The sequence below is a fragment of the Canis lupus genome, chromosome 5, assembly GCF_003254725.2.
Source record: "Canis lupus dingo isolate Sandy chromosome 5, ASM325472v2, whole genome shotgun sequence".
Classification (NCBI taxonomy): Eukaryota; Metazoa; Chordata; class Mammalia; order Carnivora; family Canidae; genus Canis; species Canis lupus.
This window is the reverse complement of record NC_064247.1, coordinates 76,026,116-76,043,554: the sequence shown is the minus strand read 5'-3', so window position 1 is coordinate 76,043,554 and position 17,439 is coordinate 76,026,116. Positions and strand designations below refer to the sequence as shown.

Sequence of the window (17,439 nt, the reverse complement as noted above, 5' to 3'; positions counted from 1 at the left end):
TACACACATATAAAAACATATATATAAAATATTCTGTTGTAACTCTTATCAACCACCTATAATTGTCCTATTTGTCCCCCTCCCTCCACACAGGTAAGCCCCATGAGGGAAGCTACAAGTTGTCTTTTTATCCCCAGCACTGAGCTCAGTGTGAGCATGAGGAGATGTCTACTATATTTGTGCTTGAATAGAGGAAGAAGCAGTGGTAGGGAAAGGTGGCCCTGTATGCTCCTGGGACCACTTGGAGCCTTTGCCAGCCTCATCTTTGGAGACTGTCTATCCCTGACTGGGGTGAGTTCCCTGGTCCAGTTCTGCCCTTGTCCAGGTAAAGATGGAATGAGGACAGCAGGTCAGAACAGACCCCATAGGCCCTAGCTGAGGGGAGGGGCAATACTGAGAGATGGGAATATCTATCTCCTTGGGGGAGGGAGGAGGGAAGGGTGTGGCTTTGCTCAAGAGGGTCTGAGCACAGAGCAACTTAGGTTCTGAAAACATCCATCTCTCACCGCTCAACAGGAATCTACCTTTTCCTAGCAAAAGCTGGGGCTGAGGGGACTTATAATCATCTTGATTCAGTTTAATCTACATGTTCTGTCTTTCAGGTCTCACATGATCTCGCCGTAGCCACATAAATCCTATAGTGATGCAGGGAATAAGAGAACCAAAGCTGGGAGAGTTTAAATGACACATACAGCGTCATCAGCCAATGAGACACACAACTCTTAGGCACAGATCTTGGGCTGCAGACCCCAGGCCCCTCCTCTTTCTGGATGGGTGGAAGGGAAGGTGGCCTGTTTGTACAACTGCTCTGCGCCAAGCCCCACGCTAGGAGCTTGGGGATACTGATTCTTCAGTAATCCTGAGAGATCTGCCCATGGAGCAACTTTTATGCCTCCTGTTGTCCATCCCATTCCCTCTGCCCTTAGCCTTCTAGGACAGTGGGCTGCAAACTTTACCGTGCTTCTGAGCCATACAGCATGCTTGTTAAAAATATAGATTTCTAGGGTCTTGCCTCCAGAGAGTTTTTTTTTTTTTAAAGATTTATTTATTTATTTGAGGAGGGCAGAGGTAGAGAGAGACAAAAATCTCAAACAGGCTCCCTGTTGAGTACAGAGCCTGATGCAGGGCTCCATCTCACAACGCTTCGATCATGACCTGAGCCAAAATGAAGAGTCAACTGAGCTACCCACGCACCCCACTCCCAGAGATTCTAATTTTATAGATTTGGAGAGTCTCCCAGGGGAAAAATATATAAAATACACACACTCATAAATATATATTATAACATATTATGCTAATTAATTGTCCATCCCAGGACCCTAGGATCATGACCTGAGCCGAAGGCAGACTCCTAACCAACTGAGCCACCCAGGTACCCCTAAAATCACTAATTTTAAGCATATGGTTTGATAAGTTTTGACAATTATATGCCTTCTTGTAGCCAATGTCCAAATCAAGATGTAGAACATTTCCATCATCCCAGAAAGACCAGAAATGTATTTTTAAGAAGCTCCTTATTTGATTTTGATGAAGGAAGGTAGGAGGATAAGTATCCAGTTCTCTTGGCCAGAGGGACAAGAAGTGTGAGATTTATAGTGCTCTACAAGAAAGACACCAGGTTCTCTGTTAGCAAACACAGCTGCTTCACTGCTCCTCTAGCCTCAACCATAGGCTGTGGACACAATGCAGGGAGGGTACACAGGACCATCCCTGCCCAGAGTTGTGGCTTCAAGGCTGCTTCCAGGCATTCCCTCCACACACCTCCCCACTCCTGCATTCCCCGCTGAAATTGTTACCATTCCATGACCGCTTAGACACCCACTTTGTATGCCCCCCTCCCTTCCTGTCTTGGTGACTGGGGCCTGTCGCCTGCGTGGGCTTCCTTGAGCTGCTTCCTCCCTGCTCTGGCCACACAATCTCAGTGTCCAGGGCATGTTAGGCAACCCCAGCCCCTGAAAGTCACACTGTTTCCCCAAGGCCAGCAACATGGCTCAGAAATGATGTTCAGCCCCGCCCTGCCCTTTGCATTCTCTAGTGGAGCAGGTGGGAGCAGAATCTCAGCTGGAATGGAACAGAAAGAAGGGAAAACCAAAAAAACCTAAAGGCTAAAACCTAATAGAAAATGAGTGATTTCATTGGTACAGAATAAAGTCCCCAAATGGACCAAAATATTTCTAATATCGATGTGTGATAAAGGTATTTTTTAAACCAGTGGGAAATGTGATTATTCAATAAATCTATGAGGATAACCAACTGGTCATTCAGAAAAATATAAACCTAAAATAATCTCTATTTTGTTCCTAAACCAAAAAGACTTCAGGTAGATAAATTTAAGAAAAAATAACAAAAACATAAAGCATAACATTATTAGCAAGATACTTAATATCTTAAGATTTTATTTATCTGTTTTAGAGAGAGAGAGAACACCTGTGCAAACATGTGTGAGTGGGAAGAGGATCAGAGGGAGAGGGAGAGAGAGAGAATCTTAAGCAGACGCCCTGCTGAGTGCACAGCCCTACATGGGGTTTGATCCCACAACCCTGAGATCATGACCTGAGCCAAAATCAAGAGTCAGATGCTTAACCGACTGAGCCACCCAGGCGCCCTGATCCTAAAATATTTTTTATGTATAAAATCTTAAATTGGAAGTGGTCTTTCTAAGAATGATAAAACCATGTTTTACAACATGGACATTTTAAAGGTTCAGATAGAGAAAAAACATTAAACAAGTCAAAAGACAAATGAAAACTGAAGGACAAATAGTAATAGGTATGATGGAAAATGGGCTAATACTCTTTATATATAAGTAGTGATTATAAATCAGTAAGAAAAAGACCCACCTTGGTTTAAGCACAGGCCTAAGATTTGTCCCTATGTGTGTGCAGTGGAAATACTGGGTACCTGGAGACCTGTCACATTCCAGGATCTCTCAGAACTACAGGCTTCTCATGTATGAAATGGGAGAACTGATGTCTGCCCCACCTATTTTAAGGGTTCAAATACAAATCTATGAGAAATAGCTAGAGAAATGTAAATCGCTATACGAACTTGGATGTGTTACTATTAGTTCTAGAGGAATCATTATTATCCAAGTGTTCTTTATCGGAGTCCCTAAAGATTCAAGTTGCAAAGAACAGCAAAAATCACCGTAATGTGCAACTATTCACAAGCCAACCCAGCATTTATGAGCTTAGCTCCTGCTCAAACATTGACCACTGCCTCCCCCAACTCTCTGTAGTCTGTCTAGGCAAAGTGATGGTTGGGGTTGCTGTCATCTGACAACATACAACGTAACAAAATGCAAACTCCAGGCAAAGTGAAATTGAAAAATCAATGCTAATAATACAAAAAATTTCTTGAAGTCCGTGAAATTGATAGGAAACTGTTTTACTCACAATTCCATTGCAAAATAAAGATCTGGCAAAGTCAGGCTGTTTAACACTGAAACACAGGCAACCAGCAAAGGACGGGGCTCTTAAAAAAAATGAATAACCTGTTTATCAAAGGATCAAGAGAGATCCCCAGCTCTTAAATATTCTTGCAAAAAGACTCTTTATGATCATGCTGTGGAAAGCCAATGTGAAGTTTGGAATGTCACACTGTGCTTTCACACAGTTTTGTCAGAAAAACCATACATGTGCACAAAGCCCACACTACTTGATTTGTTATTTGCTCAATTTGAGAACCTGAATGCGATTGCAATCTCAATTTTGTTGTCAGGTTAAAATAAACTAGAACAATTTTTGGTTACGTTTTTCTTTTAATTTCCTTTTTTTTTTTTTTTTTTTTTTAAGTAATCTCTACACCCAACATGGGACTCAGTCATGACCCTCAGATCAAGAGTTGCATGCTCTACCAACTGAGCTAGCCAGGCGCCCCTTCATTTTCATTATGAAAGATATTAAGTTCCCCTCTCCGAAATCCCTGTCCCATTTTCTATGAAATTTAGTCTTCATTTAAAGCAGATTCGTTTTAGGTGCCTGGGTGGCTCAGTCAGTTGAGCATCGCCTTTAGCTCAGTTCATGATCCTGGGGTCCTGAGATCAAGTCCCTCATTGGGCTCCCTGCTTAGCAAGGAGTCTGCTTCTCTGTCTGCTCTTCCCCCCCCTGCTTGTGATCTCTCTCTCTCTCTCTCACACACACCTCTGTCTCTCAAAAAAAAAAAATAAAAATCTTTAAAAAGAAATAAAGTAGATTCATTTCAAGTGAATTTTTTTCCTGGGAGTCAAAAACTTTCCTACTTAGGTCCAAGGATAAGAAAAAGCAACCACTAAATCAGGTTAGTCTGGCCTTGTGCCTGGCTTCCGGGGAGTGGTGTACAGGATCACGGAAACTGTCTCTATTCATTCCAGTGTAGTTGTTCCTTATTTCTCCATGGCAGCCAGTCTCAAAGTGTGGCCTTGAATTGACTTAAAAGAATTTGAGGCCGTCTTTCATCCCTGTGGATAAATGATGCCCATTTCATAGACTTTTGTTATTAAAGAAGACTAAGGACTAGATCTTAGTGACTAAGTGGGTTACTATGGAACATAAACATTTGGAACTTATAAAACCAAAGCTATTACTAGAGATCCACCTTCCAGTGGGAAATCTGAGCTAAGCACTGTTGGGAAGGTTCTACAGGGCACTGAAGAAGGTAGAGAACTAGAACTCTACTTCTTTTAAATTCTATTCCTTTTTTTTTTAAGATTTTATTTATTTATTCAAGATAGACACAGAGAGAGAGAGGGAGGCAGAGACGCAGGCAGAGGGAGAAGCAGGCTCCATGCAGGGAGCCCGACGCAGGACTCAATCCTGGGACTCCAGGATCGCGCCCTGGGCCAAAGGCAGGTGCTAAACCGCTGAGCCACCCAGGGATCCCCAATTCTATTCCCTTTAAAGAAGAAATTAAGACTACTTCACGTAGGTAATTATCAACCAAGTTTGTTGTAGATCTCATGGTTTACTCTATGTGTGTAGTCAACAGAATTTCTGGCTGTTAGTTTTCTTATGACAGGACTTTACAACATATTCATATGCATCAGAGTTCCCCAAATTTGTTTATCTGGTACCGCTATTTAAATACCTTGCAATATACTATCAAGGCAGGAATACAAAATATTTGGAGAATTGTGCTTCACCATAAAAAATCTTGAGTATGAAGTTTATATATCATATCATCCTAGACAAGCAGCAATTAGAGAAGATTGAGACCCACTGTTCTGAAACCATATGCATTGGAGAAATTTGCATGAAAAGACCCAGGAAAGAGTAAATAGAACTGGAAATCCAGACATCTTGGGTCCTGCCTGTGCATGTCATGCAGACACTTGGAACCATGTGGGTCCAGTCACAGCCCTGACAGCAATGAGGGCTTTCGACTGGCATTTTCCATCACTAACTTCACATTACCCCTGTAGGGGACTCATGGGCATGTGTAGCCTACATGGAAGACATTGGTCAACTCTCTGGCTGAGAATAACTGAGGGCAAAGGAAGAAATAGAGACCCAATTGATAGCTTCCATCCTTTTCACCAAATTCCCAGCTCTTTTAGCCAACAAAGAACTGGCAAGAGATTTTTTTTTTTACTTTGTAATTCTTGAAGAATCTAGTATGTGCTAAGATTACCACTTTCCTTCTCAATTATGCACAGGTCTTGGTTTTCCAAGCAGCTCACTCTTCATTTATTCAAACACTGATCATGTTGGCATACGGCACTGTGCTAGTGCGTCCTAGAGGAACCCAGATGAAATCAGATGATTCCAGTCATCAGAGAGTTTATAGTTTAGTTGAGAAGATAAGATACGTCGTGAAAACACAGTAAATATGGAAGAGCAATATGAACTCTGTAATGTAGGTATAGGCAAAGGGCAGGAAGCTCTGTGAAAGAAGTAACATTGGAGCTGGACCCAGAGCAGGTGGCAGTGGGGGGCCCTGAGGTTAGGAATACTGCTGTGATATAATAAAATTCTCTTTAGAAAAGGTCTCAGGGAGAGTCCTCTCCAGGAGACTGCTGCAAGAATGAGCTTAGGGGGGCGCTGGCCAAAGTAGAGCAGAAGTGGGGAGATATCCTGGAAGGAAGACTAAGGAAGCTCATGAGGATCAGTGTGTGGTCTGTGCAAACTGTCCTCTCTGTACCCCAGTTATTCTCCATTTTTTCCTTTCTGTAGCTCATGGCCTCTCTAGTTCAGAGCAGACAGTGGAGACAGTTGCTATCAAGAGTAAGGAAGGGGTGCCTGGGTCGGTTAAGCATCTGCCTTAGGCTCAGATCATGATTCCAGGGTCCTGGGATCGAACACCATGTGGGGCTCCCTGCTCAGCGGGCAGCGGGGAGTCTGCTTCTCCTTCTCCCTCTGCTCCTCCACCTCTCCCACTCTTGCTCCCTCTCTCTCAAATAAATAAATAAATAAATAAATATTTTATTTAAAAAAAGAGTAAGGAAAACACAGATAATCTCCTAGACATAGTATTGAGTGGAAGAAGCCATCTAGCAGAGTACCCATAGTATGGTTCCATTTAAACTTTGCAAAATTCTCTGTGAAATGAGAAGCAAGAGAAACTAGCAAAGGAGACTGAGAACTAACTAGGGCTATAGGTGGTGAGGTAGGTGGAGTCATGCACCCACCTGCCCCCAAGTCTATGTCCCCAGGCCTGGAACCCGTGAATATGTTACATTACATGGCAAAAGCAACTTTGCAGATGTGATTAAGTTTAGGACCTTGGGATGGGGAGATTACACTGGATTAACCTGGTGGGCTTAGTGTAATCACAAGGGTCCTTAGGAGTGAAATATGAAGGCGGGAGAGTCAGAGAAGAAGGCAGCAAGGGTTGGAGAGACGCAATTGCTGCCTGGGGGCCATGAGCCAAGTATACCAGCAACTTCTAAAAGCTGGAAAAGGAGGTGCCTGGCTGGCTCTGTCGGTTAGGCATCCAACTCTTGAGTTCAGCTCAGGTCTTGATCTGAGGGCTGCAAGTTCAAGCCCCATGTTGGACTCCACGCTGGGGGTGGAGCCTATTTAAAAAAATAAATCAAAACCATAGTTTAAAATAAATTAATAAGGGCACCTGGGTGGCACTGTTGGTTGAGCGTCTGTCTTTGGCTCAGGTCATGATCCTGGGGTCCTGGGATCGAGCCTCACAACAGGCTCCCTGCTCAGCAGGGAGTCTGCTTCTCCCTCTCCCTCTGTCTGCTGCTCCCCCTGCTTGTGCTCTCTGGCTCTATCTCTCTGTCAAATACATAAATAAATAAAATTTATTTATTTATTATTTACCTTAAAAATCAAGTAAATAAATGCTGAAAAAGGCAAGAAAATGGATTTTTCCAAATGCTGACTCACTTCTGACTTCTGAACTCTAGAACTATAACAGAATACATCTGTGTTGCTTTAAGCCACTGAGTTTATGGTGATTTGTTATATCAGCCACAGAAAACTAATGCAGGTGGAAAACTAAAGGACGTGGTATCCGGAAGCCAAGTGAAGAAAGTGTATCAAGGAAGGGGAGTGGGGATTGCATCTAGAGCTACTGCCAGAGGAGGTGAGGTAAGGTGTGAACTGGTGACTGCGTTCAGTGAGGCAAAGGTCCCGATGACCTTGGTAAGGGTAGCTTCAGCGGTGGGGTGGGACCTCTGAGTCCTCCTCCACCTAGATGCTCTACTCCATCGAATTACTCAAGTCCTGAAGCTCTGCACGGCCAGACCCCCCAAAGGCTGGCAAAGCCCCCCGTGGTAGTAGAGGGGGACTTCTCAGCCACTCAGAGATGGATGCACCTTGTAGGATTAGGACACAGCACCCAGAACATCAGAGTTATCCCAACAGCAGTGGCTGGGGAGTTGGGGTTTGCCTTCCTCCAGGGTCTTCTCAATTGGAGGGCTTCTCTCCAGAGGCAGGGCCAGATGTTTGCAGGTGGGAGGACCTCCCGAGGCCTGCACGTGTGAGATGGGGGAAGGACGAGCCACCCTTTCACAGTTATTAGCCTCTTGGTGGCGGGTTTGGAGTGAGGGGAGGATTCTGGTTGGACTATGATAAAAGCTGTAGCTCTCTTATTAGACAAATGTACAACCAGGTATATTTTACACACAATTTCATCTCATTCACCAATCCCAGAAAACGATCCACAGAACACCAGGTTTAAGAAGCTCTGCTTTTTTTTTTTTTTAAAAAAAAAAAAAAGAAGCTCTGCTTTGTATGTTTTCCAAAGTATGATATTTACTCCACTGATGGTACCCAAGATGATCCTAGGGGATACAAGGGATGAGCAATTATCTTAATAGCTCTCCATCTGTTTTAAAGTGCATGTAAAACTTGTGATTGCACCGGTATTATTGGCTACGGTGTAAAAAGTGAGTCTACTTAATGATAAATATTAAGTATGTTCAAGTGGTATACCAATTCAGAAAAAAAACTCGACAGTGATTCATGGATGACCCAAGTCTGGGAAACACAGACTTGGTCCTCCCACAGACCTTGGGAGGATTTGAACCTAAAGTTCTTTCCTTTCTTATTTATTCCTTTTAAATGCCAGTTGCTGCGCAGGCTGCCTGGGTGGCTCAGTCGGGTTAAGCGTCCAACTCTTGGCTTCAGCTTGGGTAGTGATCTCGGAGTTGTGAGATCGCACCCCACGTTGGGCTCTGCGCTCAGTGGAAAGTCTGCTTGGGATTCTCTCCCTTTGCCCATCTCCCTGCCCACATGCCTTCTCTCTCTCTTTCTCCCTCTCTAAAATAGATAAACAAATAAAATCTTAAATAAATAAATGATGGTTGCAGCTCAATAAATGGGCCTCACACCCCACTAACAACATGAGCTACAGTTGGAAGAACACTGCTCTTACCTGAGCTTGGAGTGAGGAGTTTGCTTGCCCCCCCACCTCCCCCTCAAGGGTCAGGATAAGAAGAAGGCTTAACTTCTCTGCTCAGCCATAGCTCTCTCACTCGCTCTAGGCGTGCAGCTCAGCTTCCTCAAGTCCAAGACCACAGCCACAGCAGACCTTGTTTCATCCTGACAGTATGTTGGCTCAAACGAGTTTGACTTGTTTTGTGTTTGTGTGTGCCTTTGTGTGAGTGTGAATGTGCGTGCAAGAGTACCTAGGAGTGTGTGAGGGGGTGTGACAAATTGGGGAACAGGGGAAACCAAAGGCACCAGGGCTTCTCCCTGGAAATTTCACAGCAGAGCTCTAGGACGCCCCCCTCCAAGGACTACACTGGGGAAGGAGGACTCCTAGAAGGAGTACTACTCAGAAATGAACTCCAGGGGTGCCTGGATGACTCCTTTGGTTAATCATCTGCCTTTGGGTGGTCAGGTCATGATCCCAGGGTCCTGGGATGGAGCTCCACATTGGGCTCCCTGCTCAGCAGGAGAGGCTGCTTCTCCCTCGGCCTCTGCCCCTCCCTGCCCTGCTCATGCTCTCTCTCTCTCAAATAAATAAAATCTTAAAAAACAAAGAAAGAAAGGAATTCCAAACAAATAGAGCTGGTTCCGACATTTCCCTTTCCCGTCACCCCTCCTGGTCTTTTCATTATAGGAGCTGGGCTCTAAGCTCTGCAGATGTCAACATCTCTGATCTAGCAGGAAGAGAGAAGGGAGGTGAAGAAAGCAATATAAAGGTTGCTGGAAGGGCTTAGCCAGAAAGGAGGACAGAAATGTCTCCGGTCAGGCTGTAAGGAGAGGACTTCTCTCTGTACAGGATATCCCATTCCAGATTTCTCCTCTGGCTACCTTTCTCCCTCAATTTAAAGACAACGCTATACTAGTTTCCAGAAGAGAAATCTGTAGACAGAAGCTGACAGGCAACTGTAGTATTGGGTAAGTATGGCTACTGGTCAAGTTTGAGCCATGGTGTAGTAAATGCGTTGCTGGTTTTTAGTTTTTCCCCCACATCCTCAGATTGGGGCCCAGATATAAGGATGCCTGCAACATGGCCACATGGGGACTCTTGGGGTAACAGGTGAGTGTAGGGGTAGGAAGCAAATATGGTCTCCATATTCTCTGAGTCCTCCCTGAGGGTCAGGTAAGGCAAAGCCAAGCAAAGCCAAAGCAAACCATAATGTGGGGTGGTGAGCAGAGCTGGGAGGTGGAGCCATCTAGGGCAGCTGGCCTGGAGTGATCCTCGCTATCTGGGGAGAGAAGCCACACCCTAAGGCTCCTGTTTATAGTACGCAGCTACAATGTAGGATGGTTCCCATTAGCCATCACAAGCCTGGAAATCTCTAGTCATCTGGTCCCAACGTCTCGTTTCCTGCACTCAGCTGTAGTTATATCTAAAGCTAAACCTCTGCACCTTCAGCATGACCTGAAACCAAACACCAACTTCCAAGATTAGTTGTGCTCCCACTGCAGAATGCTGAGCCCTGGCATTTTACCTATGAAATCTCCCAGTTTCAAAACCCTCTTCACTCCTTGGTCTCAGCCACCTTCACCTCTTGCCCAGGCTATGCGGTAGCCTCCTGCATGGTCTCCTCACACCCAGCTGGCTCCCTCCATTCCTTCTTGGCACTGAAGCCAGGGTGTTCTTCCAAAGATGCAAATCTGACCACAACACACCCCTGTTCAAATCCCTTCCCTGGGTTCCTGTCGTTCTTAGACTCAAGTACCAAATCCTGCCCATAGCCTAGGAGGCCCTGCATGATGTAGCCCTGGCTGATTTCTGGCCTCCTTCCCCTTTGGTTTTATTTCTGTCCCTTAACTGCCAAGTCCTTACCCTTCAGAGCCTTCTTCACACATGCTGTTCCCTCTGTCTGGAACGCTCATCCTGTCGCTCTTCACCAGGCTAACCCTCTAGTCATCATTTAGCTCTATGTGCATATGTCACTTTCTCAAGAAAGCTCTCCTTGAACTCCTCACCTCCAAATCCACATTCTGATAGTATCAGGTAATTAATTACTGTGACATTAGAATGTTTCCTCATTACCCTGTTAGCTCCATGAAGACTGTATTGGTTGGCACCTAGCTCGGTGCTGACAATCATTAAAGGACAAAGGGAGTGAGTGAATAAATGATTGAAGTATTAGACAAGATGGTCCTGTGGGGAGCCACCAGGAACAGTGAGAGGCAAGTCCTTTTATCCAAAGTCTAAAAACACTTGTTGGGGCCACCCTGAAAACAGGAAACAACTGTTGGCTTAATGCCCAAGTATGATGATCCCACTATCATCAGTTCCACAGTCAAACCTGGGGAAGGAGTCAGTTTGCCTCTGGCTCAGCCTGCCTGGAGCCCTGTGGACAGGGGCAATCTCCCACATCCACAGATCTTGTGATGGACACAGCATCCAGTTTGGAGTCAGATACATTTGGCTTTTCCACTAACTAGCTCTTTGACTGGACGAACTGCAGAGCCTCCCTGAGCCTCAGTTTCCACATCCTAAAATGGGGATAACAGAACGTACCCCAGGATCGGTGGGAGGCTTACATAGCATCATGAGGCTGCCCTGCCCAGCAACATGCAGTTCACAGTGCTAATCCTCGCGCCCCCCAAACACCAGCTTACCCCTGTCACTTTGCTCTTTTGGATACTTATGCCAGCATGCAAGACAAGAAATACAGGGAGGTCGGAGGCATGGGAGGACAGAGTCCATCAGAGACACTGCCCCAACCTCTCCACCTACCCAGGGAAGTCCTAGTGCAGACTCGGACAGCACTAGGAAATCCAAACTGGCTGAGAAGGGTGACTGATCTGTGACTTTCGGGAGCAGCAGCAGGAGGGGAGGGCAGCTGAGGTTGGACGCTCTTATCCAACAGAAACGAAGAATAGCTGCAAAGAGCAAGAGGCTGATAAGGGAACAGGAAGGAAAGACTGAGAGTGTGAGGGGCTCGTAAAAGGCGATCCAAAGAGTCAGATGGCAGAGGCTGCAGAAGCAACAAGTGGGAAGGAGGGAGTAACTGGGGAGGTGTAGAAGTAGCAGATAGAAGAGGCTCAGGTCGGGAGAAACGCTGGAGAGGAAGGCCAAGTCCGGGGGGGCGGGAGGCGGGCAGTGACCTGTTACCTGGAGAGAGGGAGAAGTGAAGGTGAGAGTGCAGGCTGTCACCTTGGGCCCTCCTAGAGGGCAGGTGTACTGGGCTTGGGGTGAGTGGGGGGGGGGGGCGGCGGGCAGTGTGGGGGGGCGGTGACCCCGGCCCGGACCTACCTGAGGGTCTCCTTGCAGGTCGCCCACGTAGTACTGCTCGAGCCAGAGGCGCGCGTTGGCCGAGTGCCGGTGCGGCGGCCCGTCCAGGTCGGCGCTCACATCCTGGCCGGCCCGGGCCCGCAGCAGCTGCTCGCCCCCCGGGTGGTGCCGCAAGAAGCCGGTGAGGTCGTAGAGGCGGGCCCCGCAGCGGACCCAGCAGGCGCCGGCCGCCAGGCGCCGCTGGACCTCGGCCGGGGAGAAGGAGACCGCGGGGGGCGGCGCGGGGGCCATGGCGGGAACCGGAGCTCGCAGCTGGAAGCCCGGACTCCTGCTCCGAGGCCGCGCGGCTCTCCTCTGACATCCCCCGAGCCCCGGCCGCCTTGACGGGCCGGCCGCCACCGCACCTGCTCATTTGCATGCCGCGCTCCCATTGGCCGCTCGGCCGGACGCGGCCCGAGCCCGGAGGCTCCCTCTTCCTCATTGGCCGAGGGGAAGCCCGGGCCACCGAGCCGGGCGGGCCACCCGCTGCGGGCCGCCGGCCAGGTGTCCCTAGGCAGGTAGAGGGCGCGCCCGCCAGGTGTGTCCCGTCGCAAGAGGAGAGCGAAGGGGACGGGCGGATGCAGGCGGAGCAACTCTTCCTGTCGCGCGTGGCTGCATGGACGGACATCCTCGGTGGCCTGATCGCTCCTGGAGTAACTCCTGGTGCTGCCGGTTGGGAGAAACCTGAAGTTTTTGATTCTCAAGCTCCAGGAGGGGGCGAGGGGTGGGGGAGGCGGGCGAGGACTAGAGTAAGGCGAGCGAGGCTCTGGGCTCGGGCGCCCCCAAACTCCGTAATCACAATATATAATATTTCAGTGTAATATTTTAAAAATCCTATCGTTACACAACAACCTGTGAATGTACCTAAGGCCACACTGTACACTTAAAAATGGTTAAAATGGTAAAATTTACATTATGTGCATTTTATCACAGTAACAATAGTTATTGCAATATGTAATAAAAAATTTCTTTTGAGAGAGAGAGCGCGTGTGAGCAGGAGAGGGGCAGAGGGAAGGGAGAGAATCCTAAGCAGGCTCCACGACCAGCACGGGCCTTACTGTGGCTCAATCCCCAAACCTGAGCCCACCGAAGGCACAACGAACGAGCCACCCAGGCGCCCCCATAATAAAGAATTTTTTAAGATTATGTTTTTGTAAATAAAGGTTTATTGGAACCAGGGCTAATAATGCAAGACAAGCAAGGTGGTAAAGTGCAGGGTTTGATCTTGTCCTTAGTACTTAAAATTTTGGTGTTGTGTTCATTGTGGGTTTTTTTTTTCATTAATTCTGAATTTTTAAAATACTTCATTAAAATATTCTTTATCTTGATTATGAAGTTTTTTGGTGTGGGTGTAAATTTTGCGCCCTGAGTGACTACCTCTCTTGCAAAACACTAATCTCGCCCTGGGGGGAGGACCCTGAGGGTAGAATAGAGAATCCAGCTGGGCTCTGTCTCTCTCAGGAAAAGTTATTTTAAGGGTCACTCTTGTTTACGTTCTGGGACTGGGCACCTATGCCCAGCCAGCACTGCGAGAAAGCCTGGCCAGATGCCTCAAAGGCTACCACAACAATAGATGTGCCCAAGATCAGGATGGCTGTCTCTTCTTTCACCTTCCGGGCCTCTCCTGGGGCATCCAGGGAGTAGGCAAGAGTTGGGCTGAGTCTGTGGATCTGAACGGAACTGCTGTCCAACAGGCCTGGAGGCCTTAGGTCACAAATGTTGCTTTTCACAAGTGGTGAATGCATAGTCATCCTCACCCCATACACACACCTTCTCTGTTCCAAATATCTTGCATGTGCAAAAGCAGTCAGGCACATACTCACAGGTGTCCTCAGGTACTCCTTGTTGGTATCTTTGTGGAAACTCTTGTTTGCATTTCTCACCATTGCCTTAAAGTATTAACTAAAGTTGAACAAGAAGTTTAAGGCACCTATTCAGATTTATAACACATTTCTTCCCATAGTAACTTCAGTTTGAGAAATATGACCTTACAGATATACTGTAGAAGGATGTATATATAATAATATTAATTGCAACACTGTTTATATATAGACTAGAAACAACCCAAATGTTCATCATAACAGAGGACTGACTAAATACTAACTGACGGTGGATTCAGATAATGAAATGCTATGTAGCCATTAGGAAGAATGAGGTAGATCTGTGTGTACTAATGGGGAATAATATATATATATATTTTTTTTTTAATAATATTTTTTTAAAAGATTTTTATTTATTTACTCATGAGAGAGAGAGAGGCAGAGACAAAGGCAGAGGAAGAAGCAGGCTCCTTGCAGGGAGCCCGACGTGGGACTCGATCCTGAGTCTCCAGAACCACATCCTGGGCTGAAGGCGGCGCTAAACCGCTGGGCCACCAGGGCTGCCTTCCAGGACACTAGAAGTGGAAAACAACTGTATATTGTGTGCTAACAATTATTTTGCTATTTTCAATTCTTTAATCTTTACAAATATTTTGAATGCAAGCAAAAGAGTCTTTGTAACTTTCAAAGCAAAAATAGTCTAACTCAATGAATTTGCCTCCCAATCCAGGGGCTGGAACATTCCAAAAACTGGCACCCCAAAACTTCCATTGCTCCCACTGTCCTGACCTTGGTGCTTATCCTTCCTTTGCCTTTTATTTTTACTTTTTATTTTTTAAAAATATTCTATTTATTTATTCATGAGAGCATGAATTAGAGAGAGACAGAGACAGAGGCAGAGGGTGAACCAGGCTTCATGCAAGAAGCCCAACATGGGACTTGATCCTAGGACTCCAGGATCATGCCCTGTGCCGAAGGCAGGCGCCAAACCGCTGAGCTAACCAGGGATCCCCTGCTTTTTAGTTTTAATATTTTATCACATCTATGTATATGCCTATACTATATGTTATTTAGATTAGCTTTGTTTTCAGTTTTATGAAAATCACCCAATACTGTATTTTGTTTTCTGTAGCTTTGCTTGTTTGACTCAATATCATTTTAAGATTTATCTCTGTTGCTGAGGGTCACTGTAGCTCACCAATTTTTCAATGCAGGGTCATATTCCGCTATATGAACTTATTTACCCATTTTCACATTGATAAAGTGATAAACTAATTCTAAAATGTATGTGGCAATATAAAAGACCTAAAATATCCAGAACAATATTGAGAAAGAACAAAGTTGCAGCACTTATACTTTCTGACTTCAAGACTTAAAACTACGTATTCAGGGTAGAACTAACAAATAGATCAATGCAACAAAAAAGTCCAGAACATACAAGGTCATTTTGCTCTTTTATTGAGATATAATTTATATACAGTGAAATTTGGCTTTTTGTAATGGTCAGGTTTGCTTCTCCCTTTGCCAATATCACACTGTCTTGATTACTATAGCTTTATAATAAATCCTGTGATCTGGTAAGCCTACTATCCATACCCTGTTCTCCTTGAAGAGTGTCTTGTTTTATCTTGGATTTTTTTTTCGTGTAAACTTTAGAATCATTTTGTCAATGTCCATGAAAAAGCCTGCTGGGATTATGAAGGGAATTGCATTGACTCTATTGATTAATTTGGAGATAATATGTTTGCAATACTGAGTCTTCCGATTTATGAATGTGAGCTAAATCTGTACTTATTCAGGTCATATGTAACATTGTTCCATAAATTTTAAAGTTTTTCCCATATGGGACTTACATATGCAAATTAATTCCTAAGTATACCTTATAGGGTTTTGGTTTTTTGCTATTGTAAATGACTTCATTAAAATAAGCAGGGGCAGCAGCAGAGGAAGAGAGAGGAGCGGGCTCCCTGCTGAGCAGAGAGCCTAATGTGGGGCTCAATATGGGGCTCTATCCCAGGAGTCTAGGATCATGACCTGAGCCAAAGGCAGACACTTAACCAATTGAGCCAGCCAGGCGCCCCTGAACTTCACATAATGGAATCATACAGAGTATCCTCTTTTGTACCTACCTCCTTTTACTCACATTATGTTTGTGAGGTTCATCCATGTCTTGGAGTATAGTAATCATTTGTATGTTCCTATTGCTGTAGACTATTCCACTATATGAAGATGCCACAGTTGGGGTGCCTGGTGGCTTGGTGGTTGAGCGTCTTTGAAAAGTGAATTAGGTGCGTCTCTCTTTTTTTTTTAAATTTTTATTTATTTATGATAGTCACAGAGAGAGAGAGAGAGGCAGAGACACAGGCAGAGGGAGAAGCAGGCTCCATGCACCGGGAGTCCGACGTGGGATTCGATCCCGGGTCTCCAGGATCGCGCCCTGGGCCAAAGGCAGGCGCTAAACCACTGCGCCACCCAGGGATCCCAGGTGCGTCTCTTTTATTCTAAATAGGAGCTCTTTGTCAGCTATGGTATTGCAAATAGTTTCTACCAAGTGTGGCTTCTTTCTTTCTTTCTTTTTTTTTTTTTACATTTTTATTTATTTATGATAGAGAGAGAGAGAGAGAGAGAGAGAGAGAGAGGCAGAGACATAGGCAGAGGGAGAAGCAGGCTCCATGCACCGGGAGCCCGACGCGGGATTCAATCCCAGGTCTCCAGGATCGCACCCTGGGCCAAAGGCAGGCGCTAAACCGCTGTGCCACCCAGGGATCCCTCTTTTTTCTTTTTTCTTTTCTTTTCTTTCTTTTTTCTTTTCTTCTCTTTTCTTTCTTTCTTTCTTTCTTTCTTTCTTTCTTTCTTTCTTTCTTTCTTCTTTCTTTCTTTCTTCTTTCTCTTTCTCTTTTTCTTTCTTTCTTAGATTTTGTTTAAATTCAAGTTCATTAACATATAGTGTATTATTAGTTTCAGGTGTAGAATTTAGCGATTCATCAGTTGCGCATAACACCCATGGCCTTTTTTCTTTCTTAATGGTTTTGAAGAACATGCATTTTGTTTTATCATAAAGTAGTTTGATTTATCAGTCTTTTATTTTATGACTGGAGCTTTTTGTATCTTACTTAAGAAATATTTACCTGCCTCAAATAATAAATACATTCTTCTATATTATCTTCTAGAAGCTTTGTTGTTCTACTTTTCATATTTAGATCTCTAATCAACTTGAAATTGATTTTTGGAAATGGTATAAGATATGGGTCAAGATTCATTTTTTTCCATATGGACATTCAATTTGTTCAACAATGGCTATTGAAAAAAAAAAGCAGGAACGCCTGGGTGGCTTGGCGATTTGGTGCCTGCCTTCAGCCCAAGCTGTGATCCTGGAGTCCTGGGATCAGGTCCCACGTCGGGCTCCCTGCATGGAGCCTGCTTCTCCCTCTCCCTCTGCCTCTCCCTCTGCCTGCCTCTCTCTCTGTGTCTCTCATGAGTAAATAAATAAAATCTAAAAAAAAAA

At 45.3% G+C, this 17,439-nt stretch overlaps 1 protein-coding gene across 1 annotated transcript in view; it reads right to left on the bottom strand.

Moving 5' to 3' along the window:
* Window positions 1-12,441, bottom strand: part of FA2H (fatty acid 2-hydroxylase) — a 45,386-nt gene extending 32,945 nt beyond the window's left edge. The window contains exon 1 of the mRNA XM_025426829.3: window positions 12,097-12,441. Within this exon, the coding sequence (XP_025282614.1) occupies window positions 12,097-12,366 (270 nt within the window). The 5' untranslated portion in view covers window positions 12,367-12,441. The remainder of the gene's footprint in view (window positions 1-12,096) is intronic.
* Between the last annotated feature and the right edge of the window lie 4,998 nt (window positions 12,442-17,439).